Genomic DNA, 21448 nt, shown 5'->3' on the forward strand with positions numbered 1-21448 from the left:
TGAAAGTAGAGTTAAGCTTCAGGTGGCTCAATTATTTTTGTTTCTTTACAATCGTATGCTACTTTATGCTCAGACCAGTAACTCCTACTCAACATGGATTCCTTGGGTCTTTAGAGAACTAGTTCAAGTCTCTCATATTACAAAAAAGTTTAAATAGAGACCAAAAGAAATTAAATAGTTAGCTCCAAGTCACAAGATAAGTGAAGTACCAATGTTTTTCACAATATTAAGTTGCTACTGAAAATAGTATCTTGAGAAAATGCACTACGGCTAAAATCCATTCATTATCCATTTTGGCAAATCAAGAGGCTCTGAAATAATTCACATTTAAATTTGTCAATTACATAATTTTCAAATATCTTCTATCCTTTTGCTCTAATGTGCTATCTTATATGTGATACTAATTAGGTTTCTGAGATAAAAGTTTTCTTTTTCAGCAATCTGCTGATGGGATATACTAGTACATCCTTTTATTGCTGCTGCATATAATGGCCATCGTTCTAAATTCAACACCTTTCCCTCAAAACTTCCTGGATAAAAGTTTTCCATCTTTAGAAATACACTTTTAACTTGAGAGCATGATCTGTAATTACATATAATAAGTGTAGTAAATATCCTAATATTAGAGGGCAGTACATTGATCTCTATTGAGACTTCCTCTGGATACAGAATAACTTATTTATATCCCTGTGTTTTGAGAATGAATACCTGGTTTCCCTATATATACATATAATACAGCACAGTTGATGGCATTAAATTATCGAAAACTTCAACTACATTTGCCTTCATTGAAAAATTCAGCTAGATTTTCCTTCAGACAGAATGAGTGCACAGAACATTTTTCATACTGAAGAGCAGTTATGAGGCTGATGTGGGATCTTTCTACATGCATTTGCTTCTCTCCAAGAGCATCATCCCAGACATAAATAACTCAAAGAAGTATAATTCTCTTTATTGTTACTATAATAACGGGAGCATTGATGAGACTTTATTTTAAGGTATTCCCATGAAGTGTATGTGAAATAGAGCATTAAATTCAAGGTTTTTATAGTAACTGAAAACTACAGAGTACTTTTCTGAAATGTTGCCCCCAAATTTCTGGTTTAACTTTCTCAATCTAGACATCTTCCCTCTAGCTTTCCATTACAGATATTTTTTAAGAAAGTGGGTTGGGGCGCCTGGGTGGCTCAGTGGGTTAAGCCACTGCCTTCGGCTCAGGTCATGATTTCAGGGTCCTGGGATCGAGCCCCACATCGGGCTCTCTGCTCAGCAGGGAGCCTGTTTCCTCCTTTCTCTCCACCTGCCTCTCTGCCTGCTTGTGATCTCTCTCTGTCAAATAAATAAATAAAATTAAAAAAAAAAAAAGAAAGTGGGTCAATATATGCACTAAATATATGACTTAAAGATGTGATAATGATGACATCAGAAAATCACATGAAAAAATGAATAATTTTTTCTCTTAGATTCCTAGGTATGTCAGGACATGATGTCTTAAAAAAAAACTTTCTACTGACCATTTGGTTGGCAGAACAGGGGCTTTCATACTTTGTGATGGGCACAACTTTGGGTGACATAAAGACAGGTGTTTTATTTTTAAATTAAAAGCTGATTAGTCATCAACTATATGGCATATAAGAAGCCAAGCACTGGAGGCATACAGAAGTAAGACCCATTCCCTTTCTTTAAAGAACCTATATGTAGGTGAGGAGAAAAAGAGATAATGTGAATAAGAGCATGACATCATAGGACTGTTTATATGTGTCAGAAAATGCAGAATTAATGATTTTCATGAGTTCAGATGGAGAAAATAGAGAATGTTTCTTTGAAATTTTTAGCTGTGGAAATGAATAAACAGTTCTTAGGAGAGCACAGTCATCCTCTCTTTGGTATCCCATCAATAGTTTGGTCTTTATACCAATGTATTCTGGGTGGGTATTTTATATAGCCAATAGAGTGTAGACATTCTAAATAAGGTATGGGTCAAAATGTTTAAAGGATACAGTCCTAAGTAGGTCATAATTGTGACTGAAATAAATAACTTGCAGATTTTAAACACAACTTCTCTGATTCCTTTGCTATAACTCGCCTTATAGTTATCCTTCTTCATCTAGTCCCTTCACCCCAATTTCCTGAAAAGAAGTTAGACATACTTTGTTGGTTTCCACAGAAGTATACAGAAGCACCATAGTGTTGTCAATATCCCCACAGTCGTCCAAAGTCACAGGACCTGCATGCCCTAGGGCAAAATAAGAAAAAGCTGGAGTTATTCTTTGACTTTTTGACTGAAAAATGAGTTAGATCCTTACACAGTGTATAAAATAGGTTCAGATTACTCTATTTTATTGAAAAACTATGTTAGTGAGCTAATCAGAAGGAACATTCATTGGCTCTTGGTCCTGAGATCTCTGATGATATTTTTAAGAGACATGCTATTTAGTATTTAGTTAGAAGAGAACATTTTTGCATTGCAGTTAGGATGAAAATATAATCAGCCAAGTAAATCTACTTATTAGTGAAAAGTTTTTGCTAAGAATATTTACTGAACCAGTAAAAATTCTCCATTTACCATGTGATTTCTAGGATTATTAGAATCAAATTATTAGAATTCAAATATCTAGTTTTCAACAAAAGTATCACAAGGCAGACAAAGAAACATGAAAGTGTTGCCCAATCAAAAGAAAAAGGAACAAACCAAGTGAAACTATCCCTGAAAAAGACCTGACGGTGGATCTAATGGACAAAGGCTTTAAAACTGTCTTAAAGATGCTCAAAGAACTAAAAGAGGACATACATAAAGTCAGGAAAATGATGTATGAACAAAAGGGAAATATTAATAAAGAGAAGGAAAACCTAAAAAGGAAACCCAGAGGAAATTCTAGAACTGAAAAATACAATAGCTGAAATGAAAAACTCACTAGGGAGATTCAAAGGCAGATCTGAGCATGTAGAAGAAAGACTCAGTGAACTTAAAGATAGGACAATGGAAATTATCAAATCTGAGGAAGAGAAGAAAAAGTGAAGTGAACACACCATATGCACTGTGGAAGTCGAAGAAGAAGAAGAAGAAGAAGGGGAGAAAGGAATAAATAGAATATCTCAAGAAATAGTGGCCAAAAATTCTCAAATTTCATGAAACAAACACTTTCATCCAAGCATTCTTTATCAAATGAATCTGTCAAAAATGAGGGGGAAAGTAAGACATTCTGAGATAAGCAAAAGCTGAGTTTGTAACCACCAGAACCTGCCCTGGGAGAAATGTTAAAGGTTGTCCTATAGGTTGAAGTGAAAGAACACTGGACAATAACTTGAAGCCAAACAAGGAAATAAAGATCTCAGTAAAGACAGATACAGGGACTGTTATAACATCTAGCATTAATACAATAATAGTCTTTAATTCCACTTTTTGCTTTCTATATGATTTAAGAGATGAATATGTTTTTAAAAACTACCACTATTGTAACTTTGGTTTATAACTCTACTTTTTTGATATAATTTAAGAGACTAGTGTTTAAAACATCATGAGTTTATATTTTTGGACACACACATATAACGATGTAATTTTGCGTCAATTTGCATCAACGTCAGAAGGAGGTGGGTATGGAAGTATTAAAGGAGTAGAGGTTTGGGATATTATTGAAGTTAAACTGATATAAAGTCAAATTACAATGTAATAACCTTAGGGTGTTAACTATAATACCCACAGGAACTACAAAGAAAATGGTTGAAGAGTATAAACAACACAGTAAGACAGGAATTCAAACATTCCACTACAAACTAAATCAACTATACACAAATGAAGACAATAATGCAGAAAATCAGAGACAAAAAAGCTCTAAGACAACAGACAACAAAGATCAAAATGATAAAAGTAAATCTCCACTATCAGTAATTACTTTAAATATAAAATAGATTAAATTCTCCAATCAAGGATAGAGACTAGGCAATATCTTAAAAAAATAATTCTATATAATATCTATAAGAGATGCATTTTAGATTCAAAATCACAAATAGGATGAAAGAGAAAGGATGGAAAAGGATATTCTATGCAAATAGTAACTGAAAGAGAGTGACAGAAACAGAGTAATATATTCATATGCTAATATCAGACAAACTAGACTTTGTACCAAAAAAAAAAAAAACCTACAAAGTGTTTCTGCAGACAATTGGAGAAGATAAAAATAAATGGAAACCTCCATGTTTCCATTTTGCTCCATATTGTTGGAAGACAATATCATTAAGAAATCTGTATTACCCAAAGTAGTCTACAGATTTAATACAATCCCTGTCAAATAATGATTTTTTTCTTTGCAGAAATAGGAAAAGCCATCTTAAAATTCATATGGAATCTCAAAAGACCCTAAACATTCAAGACAATCTTGAAAAAGAAGAACAAAGCTGAAGGACTCACTTCTTAATTTCAGGACTTGCTACAAAACTACAGTAATCAAAACAGTATGGTACTGGCATAAAGTCAGATGTGTATACAAATGGAATAGAATACGATGTCCAGAAATCAACCCTTACATATACAGTCAGGTGATTTTCACTAAGAGTGACAAGACCATTCACTGGGAGAAAAGAGAATCTTTAACAAATGGTGCTGGAAAAATTGGATATTCATATAGATCAAAATGCATCCATGACCTAATTGTAAACCTACAAGTATAAAACTCTTAGAAGAAAACACAGAACAAAAGCTTTTTGACACTGGATTTGGCACTGATTTCTTGGATATGATACTAAAGGCACAAGCAACCAATGAAAAAATAGCCAAATTGGACTTTGTGAAGATGTAAAACTTTGTGCATGAAGACATTATCAACAGGGTAAAAAGGCAACTCACAAAATAGAAGAAAATATTTGCAAATCATATATCTGATTAGCTATTCATACCCAGACAAAAGCCAAACAAGTCAACAAGTCAAAAAGGGGCAAAGTCTTGAAGAGACATTTTCTAAAGAACATACACAAATGGCCTATAAGCACATGAACAGGTGCTTGATATCACTATTCAATAGTAATTAGGGAAAGGCAAATTAAAATTACAGTAAGCAAACTTCAAACTCGGGAACAGGTGTTAGGAACTTTGGGGTAATATTGTTATGAGAGGTTTTGGTAGTTTGAGGGTAATACAGGGTCCCAGATCCCTAAAGGATAGAAAAGAGATATGGAAGGACCAAAATCAAACTGCAGAGATTTCTCTTCTTGCTAGTCTCCAAGCACAGTCAGGACATCACTGTCCAAGATGACTTGTGATGAGTTTGTTCACAAGTACAAAGTCCAGGCCATATGCTCTTTCTTTAGTACTGAAAGGTTCTGAGATCCTGAAGCATAAACTGGGGTCCAGATATCAATAACAGCAACCCTCAAATGTTTGCAATGGTGTTTGTGTCCAAGTAAATTCAAAGATTTAGCTGTCAATCTATCTATGGCCAACCCTCCTCTTTGCTTCCCAAAGTCCATCCATAAAGCCTGAATTTCTTCAGCTTTCTGCAGAAAGTGTTAAGTTTTGTTGCTGCTGTTGTCTGCTCTTAGGAAACCAGTACCTTCAAAAGTGAGGTTCCTGAAAGCCTGAGCAAATTTGGGGGTGGTAATAGCTTCTCCATTTTCAAGATATGTCTTCAGCACGTGTCCAAATAGCAAGATTCCATTCAAGTAGGCAAGAGCAAAGTTATTTTTTGCCTGAATGGGAAAGAAAAATCTTAAAATGAGTTCCCAAAAAGAGATTCTGGTCTTGAGCCTGGAGTAAAACATTCTTGGGGTCAGCAGAGTAACTGGAAAGGTGAAGGGATATTAGGAGAATGGTAGGGATGACATTAAAGAAGTCTTCTGGAAACTATGTCCTTGAGCCACGGCTCTCTTATTAGCCCCGTGTCAAAATTCTGCCTTTCCTTGGCAATCAATAAAACTGGAACACTGTCTTTAGGGAAGTAACTAAAAGAAATTGTATTTTCTTCCCATGATCCTGAAATCTTTCATTTTAATGAGGAAGAACAACATGAAGCACTGTCATAATTCTTGTGAGATTTTATATAGAAGAAATGTTTGCTCGTAGTGTAATGTTCTCACAAAAAGTAAAAGAGAACAACAGTAAAAATAACTTTTGCCCTTCAGCACCCTGAATGGGGCAGGAAGGGAGTTAACTGGATAATATCATTGAATTTGCTTTGAAGACAGTTCTCAACAGTTGCGTGGTGGTTATCATAGAGTTGGGCTGGGGATTAAAAGTCTTATGCCCCTGAGACCAAGTGAATTCTGTCAGCTTGGGCATTTTAGACTGCCCACCTGTGAAGAATCACACCTTTGCCAGAGCCTAGCAGCTGGGCAAGTGATATTGGAATATTACACCCAGAAGTATATTTGTTAGAAATATAAAAAGAAAAAAAAGAAAACGTCTCTCATTAGTTTCAATGTCTTTTGCTGAAATCATCTTTTCATGAAACCAAAATAATCCAGTTAAGATCCAACCCCAGAAGTGGTTTCAGCTCCTAATTTTGGCTGGGTTGTAAAACAGAGGGTTTAGAACTGCTAGTCCAGGAAAAAACTGTGAGACTCCTCATGGTACCCAACTTCCCCTATAGCTCTTTGGCCCTGGCCTGTGGCTTGCCATCTCAAGGTTGTTGATGGTCCTCAGTATCTTTTTCTCTTCCTTTCTCTTCCCAGTCCAAACCTGCTCTCAACTGACACTGAGGGCAGAATATATCTGATGAAGGTGCAGTGACTGACAAGGCCCAAGGCGGTATTAGGGTCAGGGGCTCCTGCATTATAATAAGGTGGCCAGGATTTAAAGTCCAGTTAGAGGTTCTTTTTTCTAAGATAAATTCTACACCAGATGAGATGCTAGACTCTGATGGACAAATTCACACAATGGTCAGCTTAATTATAATAGGGGACAATGTCTCAACCTAGGAATACCTACCTCTAAAGGTATAACTTTGACATTCCTGACAGCAGAAAGTTGCTTTAGGGTGTAAAGAATGTCATTATTTTTATTTATTTATTTTTTTTAAACACTGTTTAGTTTCTACCCTCCTTCAATTAGCAGGATTTCTTCCTGTCTTCCCACAGTGTCACTTCCATTCTGATGTAACAATTGTTATAATTGTTGTGTTGGTCCAGAGCCCAGCACAGTGACCAATGTTAAGAGCTTTAATATCAGTAATCTGATCATAGTTGATCTCAGTTAAAATTTGTTGAGTGAATGGGAGTAAAAAAAAAAAAAAAATTGCTACTTTAGAATTTGGGTCTTACATAGGAGAATAATATCTTACCCTTGACAAAGAAAAGAGTAGTACTCATGAAACTTACCTGTGATAAACCCCTGGAGAAAGAGCTAATGGAGGTGAAATTCCCAGGAGGCAATGTCAGGACAAGGACATTCTTCATATAGTCGGGGGCTGTGACATTTTCCGTGAAGTAATGGTTACTGTAATAAAAAACCCAAGTTTCTCATGAAAACTAGGTTCCTCCAAAAATCATACAGAGCTTCTACAACTCCCACAAACTATAGCATCAGCCTTGAAATAGTTGAAAACATTTTTTTTTTTTTTTCTGGTATCCTGGACAACTGTCTACCTCCCCAGATAGGGTTACTGATGTATGATGTGCTAGGCTGGGTCAGAGGGCTGTGCTTGCTTCACACCCACAAGTGGGAAGGAAGATCAAAACACAGAGACTTCTTTGAGGGAGGTTTTTTGGGCTCTGGACATGTGAGCTAGTGCTTGCTTTCAAGGCTTACTACTGACTTTTAGTTTATATGTGGAAACCTTCTTTTATGTGCTCATAATACTTTAGATATACTGGGATAGGATATAGAGAAATTTTATGAATTAAATTTATGGTGAAACATGAGCTTGAAAAGACTAAACATTTTTTCTAATGCTGTAGGCTCTTTGACGTTAGAGTATTGGTTAGAGTATCCCCAATCCTAGGCAGTAGTTGGCCCACCGTGGACTGTCAATACGGTCTAAGATTGTGCTATAATTCTAAACTTCCAAATCATTTGAGTGTTTTAATATGCAAGAATCTGACATGTTTGAACTTCTGTAATTAGGATAACCATCATTTACTATGCAAACAATAGGTGAACACATCTATGCTCTGGGGACGAGGTTGAGTATTTTGCTCATATTATCACATCTAATCCTAAAAGCCCTCCTATGAAGTGGGCCTCTTTATTCTCATTTTACAAGAGAAGTTTTAATCTCAAGATTCTAAATAATACCCAAGAGTCAAATGAACTCCAGATAGTTTAAAAAAAAATTGTTTAACTGAGGTGTGATTTTGGGAAACCCAAGAATTAAAAGAAATTAATCAACTGTCCAGAAAAAAAAAAAAAAAGAGTCAAATGAACTGAAGTGTGAGAATTAGAATTTGAAACCCAGTTAATGTCAACTTTCAAATGAATCTCACGATCTTCCCCCAAACATAGCCAGGTGTCCTTCAAGAACAGTGACAAAGGGATGCCAACACTTTGTCAGCTGGTTGAGGATTTGCTAAAAGTAAGATTACACAAACCTGGCTACACCAAGGACTCCTTCCAGAGGGCAAAGCAACTACTGAAAGAAGCTGTCTATGTGACTGTAGGAATGAAATATCAATAACATTGCCCTCTTTCCTGTATTTTGCAGCTACAGTTGATTGATTAGATTGTCTTCATGAAAACTAGTAATCAAATAGGCCTGCAGTTCCTATGCTTCATTCCTCTGTATGTACTGAGACAAGTACATACAGTGTGGGTGAGATGACTAGGCAAATATGGGAGATATCAGTGCAGTAACGGTGTCCAGTCTGAGTACAGACAGGTAATGATTAATGATGTGGTCAGATAAGTGAGGTCATACGATCTAGTTAATGGGGCAAGGGGCACAGGTGCACCAGAGACACCTTCTATAAACTTACTCTGACTCAGACACTAACTATCTTGGCATGGTTTGTGGGCTCTCCAACCATATTAGAAGATGAGTGGTAAAATATAACACTGTTAATTATACTCAAATTTAAAAAATAAAAATTGAAATATAAGGAAAGGAAGAATGAAAGAAAGAGAAAAAATGAAGGAAGGAATGAACAAATGAAAAATGGAAGGGGTTTGTATTCTCCAGAATTTTCTCTCCTTAGTTCCAGAGAATTATAGAGGATAAAATCACCACTGTGGCTGTACCACAGAGGGCAAAAAAGCAAATTCATTTTTTTGAAGATTTTATTTCTTTATTTGACAGAGAGATAGAGAGAGAGTATACAAGTAGACAAAGTGGCAGGCAGAGGGAGAGGGAGAAGCAGGCTCCAGGCTGAGCAGGGAGACTGATGTGGGGCTCGATCCCAGAACCCCAGGATCATGACCTGAACCGAAGGCAGACGCTTAACCAACTGAGCCACCCAGCCGGCCAACAGCAAACTCATTTAACTAGAACTTTCTTCTTACCAAAGGTGGCAAAGGAAAAATCATCTAGGATCAAAGGTCATTAGCAATAGAAGGCAGAGATATGGTCCACATTCTCAAAAATAATGCTACTGGGTTATTAGTTGATTTATCACTGCCTGGAAAAATACCTTACAATCAGGCTGGAGACCAGGGTCTGTGTAGATGAATGGACATGTGGGTTTAATGGGTCATTACACTTCTGTTTTAGACATGATAGTGATGTCAAAGGTATAGATGCCTGCTAAGGCTATAGTTAATTAAATCAAAATGACGGCATGTTGAAAGAGTAAAACACTGATTAAAATATTATCATACTGAACCCCATGCGAGTCTGTGAGAAACAAGAGAAAAGAGAATGCATCTTCTGGAAATCCTGGGAGTCTTTCTGAAAAGAGAAGAGTTCTTTCCCATATTGTACCTACTTGAATAGATCCACTAGAATAATGACAATGTCTTCAGCCACTGCCCGGTCCCCCTTGAGGTTGCCGATGATGTCTGGTGAACCACACATAACAATCACTGGAGGAGAGAGAAAAAGACAGGGAGGGAAATACACAACGGTCTATATACAAACAGGTGGGAACCAGTTACCTGAATCTGAACCCAGTATGTCCATGCTACATTTATGTTTTAAGATTAATATCAATTCTTCAATTATTGTCTTCCGATTTTTGTTTTGTTTTGTTTACAGGTGTAGAGTCAAAGTAGAGCTGTAAAGAGAATCCTCTGGTCCATTCCCTTAATTTTATTGATTTAAGGAGACTGGAAGCCAAGATGTCAGAGGGTTAAAAATGAGTCAATGGCAGGGACGCCTGGGTGGCGCAGTTGGTTAGGCGGCTGCCTTCGGGCTCGGGTCATGATCCCAGCGTCTTGGGATCGAGTCCCGCATCGGGCTCCTTGCTTGGCAGGGAGCCTGCTTCTCCCTCTGCCTCTGCCTGCCACTCTGTCTGCCTGTGCTTGCTCTCGCTTCTCTCTCTATGACAAATAAATAAGTAAAATCTTTAAAAAAAAAAAAATGAGTCGATGGCAGAGCTCTAATTGTCAAGTTTATGCATCTGGTTCAGTGTTTATTCCATTTTACCAGGTTGGACTAGTTATAAAAACTATTTCATTGATAAGTGAAGTGCACCGCAGCAACTGTAAAAAAGATATAGTTGAGTGAATGAGAGAATTTACGTAGGGCTCCTAAGCAACTTTCTTTGGGCTTTGTTTATAGCTGTTGCTGCTGTTGCTACTGCTTCTTTTTCTTCTTTTTTAAAGATTTTATTTATTTATTTATTTGACAGAGAGAGAGACAGTGAGAGAGGGGACACAAGCCGGGGGGGTTGGAGAGGGAGAAGCAGGCTTCCAACTGAGCAGGAAGCCCGACATGGGGCTCAATCCCAGCACTCTGGGATCATGACCTGAGCCGAAGGCAGATGCTTAACTGACTGAGGCACCCAGGCGCCCCTGTTTATAGCTTCTTAACTCAGAACTCAGTCTTAGGGATTCAGTGTCAGAGTCCAATCTGATTCTGTGAGCTTTACCACTCTTTGCCACCAGATTTCCTGAACGTGTGACTATGAGAAAGAGGAGTTGGGGGACACTTCACTGGATCTTTTAATTTATTTTATTTTTTAAAAAGATTTTATTTATTTATTTATTTATCTGAGAGAGAGAGTGAGTTTTACCACTCTTTGCCACAGATTTCCCAAATGTGTGACTATGAGAAAGAGGAATTGGGGGACACTTAACTGGATCTTTTAATTTTTTTTAAATTTTAAAAAGATTTTATTTATTTATTTGAGAGAGAGAGTGAGTGAGAGAGAGCATGAGAGGGGAGAAGGTCAGAGGGAGAAGCAGATTCCCCACAGAGCTGGGAGCTGGATGAGGGAGTTGATCCTGGGACTCTGGGATCATGACCTGAGCTGAAGGCAGTGGTTTAACCAACTGAGCCACCCATGTGCCCACTGGATCTTTTTATATACTATTTTGTCCAGTTGAATTGTAAACACCTTAGGGACATGAATACTTCTTTTAAGGGGCATTTATGCTTCTTTTCCCCCCACATCTTGGCAATGTTTTGTACATGGAGTTTTCTTTTTTGTTGTTGCTACTGTTGTTGTACATGGAAGATTCTCAATATGGCAAAAGCTTAATAATGACAGCAGATGATGATTTGAGTCATACTAGGAATTCCTGCCAAGCAAGCACCTTCCCTTGTAGGAAAGGTCCACAATTGATTCCTTTGTTCCTGATATATTCTTATTTGTAAAGATAACTCTTGGAAAGTGAAACAAAGTAAGGATGATTTTATCCCACATTTGACCTGTAACTGGGAGATCCCTGGGCCTGTAAGTACAGGGACAGAGGAAAGTGAGATGATCTGCTAACCTTATAATTTTAATTGAGGCCAGATATCAATAAACATATCCTCTTGGTCATCATGGGACCAGGGTTCAGAATATGTGAGGATTAGTCACAAATCCAATAACAGATGGCACTGAGGTCAACTTAAAAAGCAGTTTATTGGTGGTGGGTCATGATGTCATTTTGGCTTATAAAGGCTAGTAATAATAAGGCTATTATTAGTTTCACATTATATTTAATTACCTTCCTCCTTTCTCTCATAGGATAAGGTTTTAATCAACAGGAGGAACAGTATGGTGGAGTTGCAGGCAACTTGAGATCTCCTCAAGAGAACAAAATGTATGGAGGTAATGACGGCAGCATTATTATCTACAGTGGTAAATCTGTCAAAACCACTCAAAAAACTTCAGTAGTTGTGAGGAAGAAGTTGGCAAAAAATTATTTCCATGTCTCCTTACCATTGCTTTTCCGGTTCTGGTTCGTTAAGATATCCTGAAACTGGTCATTTCCCCTCAGAATTTCCTTGAAGCTGAGTTCCTGAGAAAAATAGGACACTCCAGCCTCCAGAGCATTGAGGTACCTACGCAGATAAAAGACGAACTCTAAGAAACCAGCTTAGTTTCTTCATGGCCTCCAATGTTGTTTGCTCATGGTTTACAGATCTCTCCTGGAATTTGTTCATCTAAAATTCATTCACTATCAACACAACAGATGATATACAATATGGTATCAATGGTCTGGATTGCAGACACGTAGTTTAGTAAAAGTATAGGAGAAGTTTTAGGGAATCTTCATGTATCTATACAAATGGTAGATATTTGGCAGGTCCCTTATAATGGCTTCCTGCTATGTGCAGGAGGAAGGCCGCTCTGCTCTATAAACCCCATTATCACAGACAAGTTGAAGCCCATTGAGTCTATAGCATGAAAATTCAGAGTTGATAGAAATCTTTTATCCTCCCAGGGAAATGGACTTTCCCGGGTTCTAAGTTCACCCCAAAGTTTCTAGGACAAGGCCTTAGGGTTGGTTCTTGCCATTCCCTAGATGTGTGTTCCCAGTGGTACCCTCAGTCTTTTGCATTCTTGGGTGGAGAGAGTGCGGAGCTAAGCAGCAGCCTGGTGGAGCTATGGTAATCCAACCAGAAGATTCTTTCTGCCACCTCTGCTGGAGCTGTGTGAATCTAGTAATTTTATTTTAGCCATGGTGCCCAATGTCCCGTTCTCCCTCTGCCTTACTCGGTCCTCTGAGAAACTATGCGAAAACTATTTCTAACCAGTGGTAAGTATTGGCAGATGCATATTCTCTGGTATTGTATCTTGGACCATAATGTGAAAGCAGTAGCCACTGGTTTTCATGGTCCTTATGTGCAAAATGGAGGTCATAATACTTGTTGTCTTTTCTCTAGAGGATTTACTGTAGGGAGTCCACAAACGTAATGTGAACGTACTTAGAAAAGCAGAGTGTTGCAAATATCATACATGCTGGTTACATTTATAGTTTCCTTTGACCCCTTTGCTTTCATGTGTGTAAGAAAGTGGGCTAGTGTCCATTCCCAGTGCTTTTATAGATGGAAGGAGCATCTGATAATAACCAGCCAGGATTCTGTGGCTTCTCTCCACAGCAAGGGCCAGAAGCATATTAAAGGTCTTGCTTACCAGAAGCAATCCTCGGTCTCGGTGCCATTCTTGAAAACATATGCAGTGTTCCAGGAAAAATCTTTGAATGGCAAATGATTGGCCTTCCAAAAGTTAACCAAGAAGTACAACAGCTTCCTAGCTGGAGACATCAGCCTGGTTAAAGTCTCTTTATAGTCACATGACAAACCAAAACTTCCAGCTGAAATCATGGGATAGGTCAAATCTGTGTCAAGGCTATGCCAAGAGGTAAGAAAGAAACCAATGTCAGGATTAACATAAGCAGCACAAATATGGTTCCTCTTTAACCTGTTTCAGCCTGTGATTGGTAATAAATGGTAAGAATAAAATAGGGTCTTCAAGCAGCCTTCTCCCTTAAAGAGGTGTCCCTCCCACACAGGTAGATTTTAAAACAATATTTATCAAGCAATGTATTATGTTTTAAGAAACTCTGGGTATTTTCATGTATATATGGTGGCTTGGTTACTTTAATTTATTCTGAAACGAGTTGTCATAACATCTAGGCTGGGACATATGACTTTGAGGAGTAGGGCTAAGGAACCAGAGCATGGCCATCACAACTACCACAGATGTTCTAAAGCCCAAAAGATGTCCTCCATATTTCTCCCTCTATGCATTGTCTCACGTCTGGCTCTTCTGCGGACTACTTTGAGAAACACTTTGATGACTTCACAATTTCCCTTCCCTGTTTAATACATGGATCTTCTTGTGGCTCTTACTCACCCATTAGGTTCTGGATTAAATATCTCTTTACCCATGAGAACGTTTCACTGATACCTGAAGTGGGTATGTGTTTAATATCTGTCTCTTCCACTAGACTGCAAGCTCCATGAAGGCGGGGATCATGGCTAGCTTGTTCACTTCCATATCTCCAGTCCTTTGGGGTCCTATGTAGGCCCTCAAAGCACACTTGATAAAGGAAGCAAAACAATATCCCCTTTTCCATCTTGGGCCTTGCACTGAAGGGTTTCACTAGGTGTCCTGCTTGCATCTCAGACTCCCCATGTTCACAGTCAAAAAGACCTTTTATTTTTATTTCTCAAAACTGCTTTTTATCCTTATTTCCCTATTTCTTTTAGTGTTTTTTGTCTGCTTTCCATCCCTCATTCCAATATCCAGTTGTCAAATGCTATTGATTCTACCCTTAAATATCTTTAAAGACCACCCTTTCTTTCCATGTCAACTGCTTTCATGCTAGTTCTGCCCTCCTCCTCCCCTCATGACTTTCCCATCTGTGTCTCCTGAGGGCTCTGGTCTTTCCTGTGCACTGTGGGCCTCTATTCATCCCAAAGTTGAGCTGCCGCTTATGGCACTTCCCTGCACAATCTTAATTGTTTCTGATGCAAATCTAATTAAATATACCCCCCTCACCTGGAACTCATGACCTCCCAAATACAGCCCTACTACATGTTTCCGGTTTTCTCTACTTCATGTTTCTTATTATTCCTCTTCTCATCTCTTGCAATTCAGTTAATACAGACTTTCACGAAATTTCTACACTTCTCTGCTTCTTTGCTCTTATATGTACTTCTCCCTCTGCCTGGATGGGATGCTTAACCGCTCATTTCTACCCATTAATATTTCACCCGTTCTTCAACACTCAACTCATACACCATCCCCTGCATGAAGTCCTTTTTTCTCTCTTGAGCTTCATTCTTCCAACCAGCGGAGGCTCTTTCCTTCTTTCCACCCCAGAGCAGCCTGTGTTTCTTTGGTGGAGTGTGCTATACTCTGCCTTGTACTGGTCCCCGGGCTCTTGTCCCCTTCTCTATTTCACTGGGCAGGGGCTGTGTTTTACTTAATGCTCTCTACTCCGACAAAACCGAAATGTTTCTTTGCATAAGGGAGGCCCTCACAAATAGTGAATCAATTTTCCTGCTCCTCCTTTCCTTCCGAGCGCATTCACGGCATATCTGTAAGTGGTCGGATAAGACAACAATTGGGAATGAATGCAAGGAAGAGTAAGAGACTGAATTTGCCTGTATTTCAGTTTAGAGGATGAGCTGAGAAAGGGCTTCTGTGGTGTTTCTGTGGCACGTGGTGGGTCTGAACACCCGAGTGTGTTTGTCCAGCTGAGAGGACGTGTCAGAAGCAGACTTCACGACAGAAATTTCAGAAACTTAATTTTACTTTTTCCGGAATCTATTGCAAGGGCAGCGTAATTTTCTCCGTGTAGACAAAGGTGATCCTTGATTCAGGGGAAGACTGAACAGATGAAAGAAAGGCATGGGAGAGGGATTTTGATTTGGGGAAGAACAAAATGTTCTGTGCTGATGAGAATTACACTGAGTGAAATGAAAGGAAATGATAAGGGTGATTTTCCCAAAAGCAGAGAAATATTTTCATCGTGGTATTAATATATTGGCAGCTTTTTCCCCCTATGCTGATAAGGGCACTGGGCAAGGTGCCTTCATATATTAAGTATATAATCCTCTGTGCTGTGATGTCAGTACCTTGCTACTTCACTTATTCCTCTGGCCTAAGGAGGAGACCAGACCCCTGCTAATGCTCCGGGTACAGCACTTTTCCTGTGTGTTTCCATATACTGTGCTCACACCTTAGCGAAGATGCCCCTTTATTAAACTCCTCGGATTATCCAAGTTCATTGTCTTCTCTGTCTCCTGCAGGACTCTAATATTTTACCTGTTCCCCTGTTGCCTCTCAGGTTCAGATGTTAGTAACTGGACCTGAACAGCTATGGGCATTCACCCCACGGTAAGCAAAGGTCAAGTTACCTGGATAAGTATTTTGCTACAGAGAAGTAGCAAAACGCGAGGGCCCCAATACGCCTCATGGCATTGCCTTGACCAGCTGCTATTTGATAAATCACTTAAATTGGTATCGCAGCCTGACTTCGACTCACAGTGGCATTAAAGCAACAACCAACCAAATTACTTACTACATCTGGAAGGTAGAGTATGTACATGAGGGCCCCATGAGGACACAGCCCATTCGTTTGTTTTTCTGTAGGGAAAAAAAAAAAGAAAGAAAGGAAAAAGAAAAATGAATCTCTAAAATGAAAACAATGGGGGTGTCTGGGTGGCTCAGTTGGTTAAGCACCTGTCTTCAGCTCAGGTCATGATCCTGGGGGTCCTGGGATCAAGTCCAGCATCAGGCTCCCTGCTCAGTGGGGAGTCTGCTTCTCCCTCCCCCGCTCCCCGCTACCTTCTCTCTCTCTCTCCCTCTCTCTCTCTCAAAAAAACAAATAGAAGCTTTTAAAAAATTAAAAATAAAATGAAAACAATGAATAAACGGGTAGGAAAGAAATGGCAAGGGAAAAAGGCCCCAGAAAATTTGAAAGTGAGCCTGTCAAGAAAGGAGCAACACACGGTGCCTTGAGGTGGGCAAGGGGCGCTAAGGGGTAGAGAAGTCTGAGGAAGTGACGATGCTATGGGCGGAAGGAAGGAGAGTCTGTTGGAGGTGAACTTGGATTCTTTGTCAAGAACGCAGAGTCGGGGAGAAGGACTGACTGTAACATGAGCAGTGTCTGTGGGCCGGATTGTGGGCAGACTAGACTTGCAGGCGCTTTGGGGGAAGAGGGCAGGTTGCAGTTTTAAGGAGAGCTACAAAACAGGGCTAAAGAGAATGAAGTGCAATGTGACCAGCCGGGTGATTACAGACGGCGTCTCGTACTATTTCTCAAAAGGAACATGATTAGGAACATGCCATTCCTGGCCTTAGGAAACCAGGATACACCTCTGTCCATAGAGATAGAGGGATGGAGGACATAACATGGAGCCTGTAAACTCCCCTTCCTCATTCCCGCCCCTCTCAAGACTGGGAAGGACTGCTGTCATCAGTGTCTCTTCCTGACAGGAGCCAACCTGTCTGGTCAGGGTCATGCTACTGATTAAACTTTTGTGTGGTTCTATGCCTAGAATCTTGCTTCTAGGAGAGCCTTGTCTTGGGTTTCTGTGGTAAAAAGGCTGCTTGCACACCTAATTGCCTTTCAAGAGCTTGGAATATTCTTTCATGCCAGAAAGCCCTGGCTGGGATTGGGAGCTGGGAGAAGGAATTAGGCAAGAAGCTCTCCCTTTCTTTCTTTCTTTTTTTTTTTTTAAAGATTTTATTTATTTATTTATTCATTCATTTGACAGAGAGATATCACAAGTAAGCAGAGAGGCAGGCATAGAGAGAGAGGGAAGCAGGCTTCCTGCCGAGCAGAGAGCCAGATGCGGGGCTCCATCCCAGGACCCTGAGATCTTGACCCAAGCGGAAGGCAGAGGCTTAACCCACTGAGTCACCCAGGCGCCCCTCCCTTTCTATTTCTACCCTTTAACATTACTGTTACTATTTTAAAATTCAGGTTTCAGATTCAGCCCTGAAGCCATTAACCTGTGGCCCCATGTAGGGTGACAACTTGAAACAGAGATCTCTGGTGTAGGATTTTGAAATACCTCAGGCACTTCCTGAGGGACACACAAGAAAACCAGTTAATGTCAACATTTAAAATTTTTAAATGTTTTGAAGACAACTTAAAACAAAAGAATTCCCGGGGCGCCTGGGTGGCTCAGTGGGTTAAGCCGCTGCCTTCGGCTCAGGTCATGATCCCAGGGTCCTGGGATCGAGTCCCACATCGGGCTCTCCTCTCTCTCTCTGCCTACTTCTCTGCTTACTTGTGATTTCTCTCTGTCAAATAAATAAATAAAATCTTTAAAAAAAAACAAAAACAAAAGAATTACCCTCTGTAATACTGAAAGTCCACAAATAGAACATAGAAAGATCTCCCCACTTTCCTGGACTCCCAGAAGGCCCTCATCACTTGGGAAACATATGGGGCTGAAGTCAGATTACCCTCTCTCCAAAACACTCAGCTATGTGACTAGAGGTGACATACAAAAGGCTCATGGACAAGTGCTCAAGTTCCACACTGTGACTTTTGTGTGCCGGGAGGTGTGAGTTCTACCTACGAAAGTGTTTACTTACAGAAATTTCCCTGAGTAGGTCAAGGCCTTCACAGGTGCTACTCCGGCAGTCATTTGACTTATAAATCACACTATCCGAATAGATGAATGTAGCATTCACAGTCACATTTATACCTGTTTCCAGAAATGAGGGAAAAGAGAAAATGTGTTATTTTTCCATAGTTTGTAGCCATGAGGTTTACTTTTTTACCTGTTGATCCTGGGAAAAAAATGGATGTTCCTCTTCAGGCCCAAGAATATTATATATAAGAATATATATATATATATATATATATATATATATATATATATATGTATGTATTTTAAAGATTTTATTTATTTATTTGACAGACAGAGATCACAAGTAGGCAGAGAGGCAGGCAGAGAGAGAGAGGAGGAAACAGGCTCGCTGCTGAGCAGAGAGCCGGATGTGGGGCTCGATCCCACGACCTGGGATCATGACCCGAGCCGAAGGCAGAGGCCTCATAAGAATATATTTTATATTACTTCCTGTCACTTCTTTCCTCTGTCTCATTTCTGTCTCTCTCAACAGCCCTATTGAGGTATAATTTACCCTCCATAAAAATCACCCATTTAAAGTGTACAGTTCGATAATTTTTCATAAGTGTGTATATTTGTGCAATCATCCCACAATCTGGTTTTATGAATTTTCATTCTGTTCATGGCTCTCTTCTTTTCATGCTTGTAGTCCCAGCAAGTTTCTTCTACACATCTGCAGAGTTTTAGGACAGCAAAGATACAGACAGTCTGATACTTGTTCTTTCATGTTCCCAAAGTGCTGATTCTGTTTGCTGCCAATGTGCACACTGGTGCCTCTGTGGTCAGCCCCCAAAGCTAAAGTGAAATATGTCCATCAGGGTCTAGGGTCTTCAGATAATGGGTCATCTTCAGGTAAGGGCAAGAGCACTGAGGGTGATATCCCTCATTGTTAGATTGCTAGAAATTCTCTCGTGGAAGGGAATAAAAAGACAGCACAACCATATGATCAAGGTCTGTCTCTTCCATTTTGTTTCCTCCGAATAAAAAAAATATTCAGGACAGATGTGTGATTCCTAAGCAGTGGCATCCTTCACGTGGCCAAGCATTTGCACAGGAAGTCTGGAAATCTCAGTTGCTCGTCACGCTGCTGGTTGAAGGATGAGTGACTTTCTGTGTGTTCTTGCACAAGCCATCTGAACTTCTCTAACTGGGTGCCTTCATACATAAAATGGGATTAAAACCATAACTGTCAAACATAATAATTTTGATACCTCTACAAGAGTAAAACACATCAACAACAGAAAAGGCTGTTGTTCTTCTGAACGTCCAAATAACAGTGTTTGTCAAGACTGAGAATGAAATAGTCTTCGCACTCTTTAGCTGCCTCAGAGATGTGTCTGTCAACTAGGGAGCATTTTACCTCTTGCCTTTTTGGGGGAAGGAGGGTTGATTCAAGAACAAGTGTCCTGATACTTCGTTCAGTAAGAGATCTAAATAAGAGTTGGCAGAAGGTCTAGTCAAATAGAAGAGGTCCATGCAAGAAGACCAGTCAGAGAGAATAAAAAGAAGAGGTGGGGCCAGCGATGGATATAAGAGCGATTAACACCTGAATGTGGCCCTGTGCCAGCCATAAGACAGAACACTTTATACCCTTTTTGTTATTTAATTCTCACGGCAATAGGGAGACTATAGAGTATATGAAGCCGGGAGGATAGTACAAGTGAGGCTGTGGGGGGCCCAGAAGAAAAAGAGAGTGCATGTTGGGACCAGTGGAAAATAGTACCGGAGAAGGTCTTAGAAAGCAGCGGGCAGAGTCAGGGGGTGGAGTGGAGGCCAGCAAAGAGTCACACAACATAAACAGGGCTTGGGAAGATGGCCACACCCACAGCTGTTAATGTCTAAGATAGCTCTTCCTCCTCTTCCCCCATGAGGGCTCTGCTCCCTCCTGCCACGAGGAGGGGCACTGAAGATGGCCCACTTCAAAATCCAGTGGTCCAGGCAGCCCGTGGCAGACAAATATAAATCCTGCACAGGATCTAGAAGAAGGGGTGCCAACATCTATTGACTGTGACCTCAGGCAAGTGATCCCCAGTTCCTTATCCATTTATAGATAGAACAGAATGGGGCGATCGCTGTTACTATATGCCTAGCATTGGGCTCTGGATTTTTGCATGCATTATTTCAATCTTAAGCCTCCCTTAAATCCTAGGAGGTTAGTTAAAATCCCTAATTTAAAAATGAGAAAATGAAGGTCTAGAGAGGTAGACTGACTTGCTTAGGGTTACACAGCTGGGGTTTTGAACCTAGGACTGTCTGATTCTAGAATCAGACATATTGTAGACCGGTAGTTCACAATGTGGGGGCCACGGAACCCAGAGGTACCTTGAGAGTCTTTCAGGAGGGCTAGAAGGTCAAAGCTAGCCTAAGTAAATTAAGACATCTTTTTTTTTTCCACTCTTCTCTCATGAGCATATAGAAGAGTTTTGAAAACCTATATGATATTAACTGTATTATCACAACAGATTAAATGCAGAAGCAGATATGAGAACCCAGCCATTTTCTATGAAGCCTGACATTAAAGATGCACAAAAATGTAAATTGATACCATTTTTCCTACCTATTTTTATTTTTTGGCTTGAGAAATAGAGGTTTTCTTTAGTAAATTTTATTTATGTGAGCAGTTAAGGTGTTTGTAATTATTTAAAATTAATTAATAAGCAAATATTTAAACCATTTCTCAGTCTTAATTTCCAATATAGTAAATGTCAGTAAATGTAACTATATATACAGAACTCTACAGAGCCTGCAATTATTTTGAAGAGTATAAAGAGGTCTTGAGAACAAAAAATTTGAGAGCCATTTCTGTAGAACATATGTTGCATGCTACTGTCTCTCAAAAATTTTCTGGTTATGTGAACTGTTTCTGCTTTTGTTTTTTAATTGGGTAGGGGAAGATGAAGATCCCTTCTCTTTTATCTTCCCAAATCCCAACTGATTTCTCAAGAAAACACTGAAAATTTTTCAGACAATGTAATGACTTCAAATCAAAGCTTAACTTAAAATAAACAGTTCTCCCAAGTGCTGTTCCTCATCTTTATCCTGCCTGCACCTCCACC

General features: G+C 39.5%; 1 protein-coding gene across 1 annotated transcript in view; it reads right to left on the bottom strand.

The window, feature by feature from the left end:
• GUCY2C (guanylate cyclase 2C) overlaps positions 1–21448 on the bottom strand; it is a 134944-nt gene that overhangs the window by 44843 nt on the left and 68653 nt on the right. The window contains exons 5-12 of the mRNA XM_044227720.1: positions 18355–18467; positions 16328–16392; positions 13429–13644; positions 12232–12353; positions 9847–9943; positions 7309–7426; positions 5547–5682; positions 2151–2236 (exon numbers count right to left, since the gene is read on the bottom strand). Coding sequence (XP_044083655.1) covers positions 2151–2236; positions 5547–5682; positions 7309–7426; positions 9847–9943; positions 12232–12353; positions 13429–13644; positions 16328–16392; positions 18355–18467 — 953 coding nt within the window. The remainder of the gene's footprint in view (positions 1–2150; positions 2237–5546; positions 5683–7308; positions 7427–9846; positions 9944–12231; positions 12354–13428; positions 13645–16327; positions 16393–18354; positions 18468–21448) is intronic.

The sequence above is a fragment of the Neovison vison genome, chromosome 12 (assembly GCF_020171115.1).
Source record: "Neovison vison isolate M4711 chromosome 12, ASM_NN_V1, whole genome shotgun sequence".
In the NCBI taxonomy this organism is placed as follows: domain Eukaryota; kingdom Metazoa; phylum Chordata; class Mammalia; order Carnivora; family Mustelidae; genus Neogale; species Neogale vison.